At 41.3% G+C, this 4644-nt stretch overlaps 1 protein-coding gene across 1 annotated transcript; it reads right to left on the bottom strand.

Annotated features, from left to right (window-relative positions):
* Positions 1-2332: 2332 nt before the first annotated feature.
* Positions 2333-3648, bottom strand: LOC115627969 (selenide, water dikinase-like). The gene is made up of 2 exons (XM_030523864.1): positions 2526-3648; positions 2333-2425 (listed from the first exon to the last, which is right to left on the bottom strand). The coding sequence occupies exons 1-2, from the start codon at positions 3646-3648 to the stop codon at positions 2409-2411; spliced, it is 1140 nt and encodes a 379-aa protein (XP_030379724.1). The 3' UTR covers positions 2333-2408.
* Between the last annotated feature and the right edge of the window lie 996 nt (positions 3649-4644).

Raw genomic sequence — 4644 nt, 5'->3', positions numbered from 1 at the left:
CCTAATTCTGAAGTTGCCAATAATTGATGTTAAGTTGAGAACCAATTGGTGATCATGTGGAAAATAAGGCAACAATTGGTTGTTTATTTGAAAATAGAAAGTGTGCAGCTTTCTTTATTTAATACTCCGATAAGCGGAAGCTATTTTAGCTCTATTCAAGGAAACTATTGGCAGCCACGGAACATTAATTTGTTAGCAATGGAGCACAACTACAAGTATACTCGAATTTAAATAAGGGGAGTAAAACAAACCAAACTTAGGAACTCAGCTTAGCATCAATGAAGTAGCTCTGGAGTATCCTAGACTGTAGTCCTAGGACGAGGCACTAAAAGTGGGTCGGTAAGCTTACACTTTCAACTTCATACAAACTTTTAGCTTACGCCCATCGGCTGTCATATCAACATCAATTCGGCAATCGACTAACAGTATACTCGTATATCGGGCATATTATTTACAGTAAGTTTATTTAAGAATAAAACGATGCACGCTGCCAAGGATGTAGATCCTGCTTGCTTTATTATGCTGCTGCTGCTGCTGTTGTTGTTGTTGTTGTCTATTTTTGGTGTAGTACGAGTATCTTTGATGCTGCCTCAATGGCAACAAAATGAAATAAATTCTCATCACGTTCGCAAAATATTTTTCTATCACCTATAAAACATTTGAAAGCGACTGCCTGGCGGCAAAACTTTTTGAGCCAGGGAAGCGACGACAATGGGCAAAGACCAAAGAGGACGATGCCTTATTTGTGTGTGTCTGTATGCAACATTTTTCTACATGAATGTTTATTTATTTGATTTCTTTAACGTTGCAACTATGCTGTTGAAGCAGCTCCGGCAAGTCGTTGCTGCTCCTGTGCTTGGCTGAGCCCGCATAATGCAACAATGGCGCACAGCCCGAGGGCAGGCAACGACGACAGTAGTCGACAACAACACCAACAACAACAGCTCAGGCAAACAACGTTACACATTAGCCAAGTGCATTGGCATTATGGGGGAGTGTGTGCTGTGTGTGTGTATGTGAGACTATAAGCCACACATACACACACAGATAGACTACGAGTTTGCCTTGCCACTTCCGATTTGCAGCCATTTTAAGCAATTTTCGCTTCCGCCTGCAATGTGATTGTCCAACGCAGCTTTCCGAGTGCTCTGTTGCATGTGTGTGTTGATGTGTTCGGACTCGCCTGTAAGTTCCTGTTTGAGTTGGCTTGCCCGCCGAAATTCTTGACATTTCTTAAAACTTATTCCCCACACAGTAAAAAGTGTACTCGTATATCGCATAGAGTTCGGTCCTAGCAAGAATGTAGCTCGATCTTCTCTTTTCTGATTCAAATATAAACATTGGAAATAACAACTACAATAGTTTGCAGAACTCGACAGAGTAGTTCGAAAGCTTTAGCAACACGAAGTTATTTCGTTTTGGTTATGTTTATACCCTGTACCATAAAGTTGCAAGGGTATAATCGGTTTTGCAAAGTAAAAAATGTAACAGGCAAAAGGAAGCACTTCCGATCCCATATTCTTGATCAGCATTACAAACGCAGTTGATTTAGCCGAGCTATTTGTCTGTCCGTACGAACACCTAGATCACAGAGACTATACGAGCAAGAGGCATTACAAGAAAATTTCAAAATGTTTCGCCTTTCCCCACTCTTCCGCTAATAGGATTTTTCACTAGTCCCCAATTCTTGGAAATGGTACACATTGATGGAAGTTATAACAGTAAATGTGATATCTGCCTGAGTTCTGCCACCAGCTTTTGCTGTAAAGCACACATACATTTATATATACACACACACACGGATGTAAATGTTTGCCATTGTATTTTATTTTATTTAAAAAAATATTATTGTATTTTTGTTATACCCTGCACCCAAACGGTAAAAGGCTTTACTAGTTTTATTTTTGGTGGCAATGGGCTTTGTTTTCCTTTTTCTCGTATAATACACTGACTCCAATATCTCCAGGGAAAGTATTTCCATTCTATTCATGGGTGAGAAAGTACTTCTATGGCTGCTATAGATTAGTTATATATTCAAGATAAATTATATTGCCACTCGATTACAGTACAAAAAACATGAAAAAAACTTGCATCGTTTACTTTAAGGGTAAATATTTAATTCCACCAATACTTACTAACCCTTCCCCCATGCATTTACCTTATTTCATAGCTATTCTCACCTGATATAAAAAATAAGCACTTTTTGCGATCAATCTTTTTTGAAATGTCTCCTTTAAACTGTTGAACAGAAGCGGCTCCCTCCGATGGATTGGCTGAAAGGGTGGCTGATTTCCTAAATCTCACAGCTTTAGATAACAAATCCATACAATTATTTACGTCTAAACTGTCCATATATTTGTACAAAAAGTATTGCAGCGCCCGTACAAAGCTAGATTGTGTATAACTAACTAGGGGTTGTGTATTGCTGGAATTTAAAAAAAAATAGACAATAAAGTGAATTTACAAAATGTATAGAGCAATGCACACTTAATCCTGGGCGGGAACCTCAACGATGCGAGGCTTACCAATAATGCGTGCTGTCCTATTGCCCCTCTCAACAAAGCCAATGATCCAGGCACGGTGTCCCTCCTCCTTCAGTATCTCCTTGCAGTAGGCGTTCGCCTGCTCACGTGGCAGACAGATGAGCAAGCCTCCGGAAGTCTCGGGTGAAAGACCCTCTATCAGTTCGAAGACGCCTCTGCTGGACTTGGCCACCTCGGCCAATAGGCCAAACACTGGCAGATTGTGAATGACAAAAGCGACTTCTTGCTTTTGGCGAGCAGCCAGGGTTTGGGCGTGACCCAATAGACCGAATCCGGTAATATCGGTGGCCCCGTGGGCATTATACTTGTGCATGAGACGCGCGGCGGTACGGTTAAGACGCGCCATCGAATTGACGGCCTGGAAATAGGTTTTGCGGACCATCTCCTCGGACATGAACTTCTTGATGCGACGCCAGAGCTTAGGCTTATCGATCCAGTTGTATGCGGCCAGAGCCACCTGGGTGCCCACAGGCTTGGTGAGCACAATTACATCGCCCACCATAACGTTGTCCGGCACGATGAACTCGTTGCGGCGGCAAACGCTCGATGCCACACCTCCAATGGTGCACCAAGGATTGATGGTGGTGTGGCCCCCGCTAATATTGGTGCCAGCCTCCAAGGCCGAGTCGCTGAAACCGCGGTAGATTAGCGGCATTATAACGTCGCGTTCCCTTTCCTTCATCTTGGTGCTGACGCCGACCAACATCAGCATATTGTCGCACTCGGTCACGCCCATTGCGTACAAATCACTGAGCACATTGGCAGATGCTATCTTTCCCATCATGTAGGGGTCGTCAATGATGGGGTAGCAGAGATCGGTGGTCTGCACCAAGCATACGTCATATTTCAATGGGATGACGGCACAATCCAGACCTATGCCAATGCGTGGACCTTCCACATGTGAGACTTCCCCGTCTTGATCCTTAGCAGAGGTGTCCGGGTGCAGTATTGAGAGCAGATTCAATAGCACTTTTTGCGGCACCTTGCAAGTACTACCCTTGGGATCGGCGTAGCGGACTAGACGAAAGGATGCGTCCAGACTGAAGGCGGTAGGATCGAAGGCGCGGTTCAGATTTACTCGTGCAGTTTCTCCTTCTACTTCCATAACTGCCTGGGTAAAGCCTAGAGTGGCAATAAAAGAAATATTTTATCAACACTATTGACCCACAGCCACGGATAACACAATCTGCCCAGCAGAAATTTGTTGCTAATAGATATTTCAGCACTTAAGTAGAAGATGCTAAAACCACTTAAGTGGAAACCCGCCTATCTTAATGCTTTTCAGTTGCTACTTACGCCTTTTAATTTACTTTACACTTACATATAACTTTCTGTCACAATTGCCTGAACTGCTGCCAGTGTTGTATTTTGAAGATGGGTCGACATATTATCCATTCGATATATTATCGATTCGACGGCAAAGCTCAATAATTAATGTTTACTCTTATATTTAGAATTTGTCAATTTCTCTGTCTTCTTTGTCTTCTGTGATTTTCCCCTATAGAAATAACAATCAATCATTAATTAATTAATTCTTTTCGTAGCAAATGATTCTGAATAAAAAATATACACTTTTCATGCATTGTTTTGTACTGATTCTAAAGAAATATGATATAACATTCAAAGTCCAATCGTGCATCGTGCTTTATTTAATAAAAATTTAACATTTTTTTAACATATCGTCAGATCGATTTCTAATTTGGAGCATATAATCAACATAAATAGATCTACAATTTGGCATTCAACGATTTTCAAAACATACTTAGAAATAAGTTTTTCGCTTTGCAAATGCAGCCAGAACAAACAACACAAAATACATACATACATACACACATATGTACATACATATGAAACAGTTGAGGACAACTAAGATAAACACACACACACAAAAGCAGCAGCTCGTGTAGTTGCGTGCAAACGATTGAAAAAACCAAAGCAAAATTTCAGACATTAATGTGTGAATGTTTGTACACACACACATGCCTACATATACATGTATATGTATGTTCATTCGTCTTGCACTGACATCTACGCCTTCTCATTGCAAAGGTAACATGCCAAAAGTTTACAGTTACCGTCGCTAGGCAACGTTGAGTAAGCG

Source organism: Scaptodrosophila lebanonensis, unplaced genomic scaffold, assembly GCF_003285725.1.
Source record: "Scaptodrosophila lebanonensis strain 11010-0011.00,11010-0021.00 unplaced genomic scaffold, SlebRS2 tig00000098-arrow-pilon, whole genome shotgun sequence".
NCBI classification, from domain to species: domain Eukaryota; kingdom Metazoa; phylum Arthropoda; class Insecta; order Diptera; family Drosophilidae; genus Scaptodrosophila; species Scaptodrosophila lebanonensis.
This window is presented reverse-complemented; position numbering and strand designations above follow the sequence as displayed.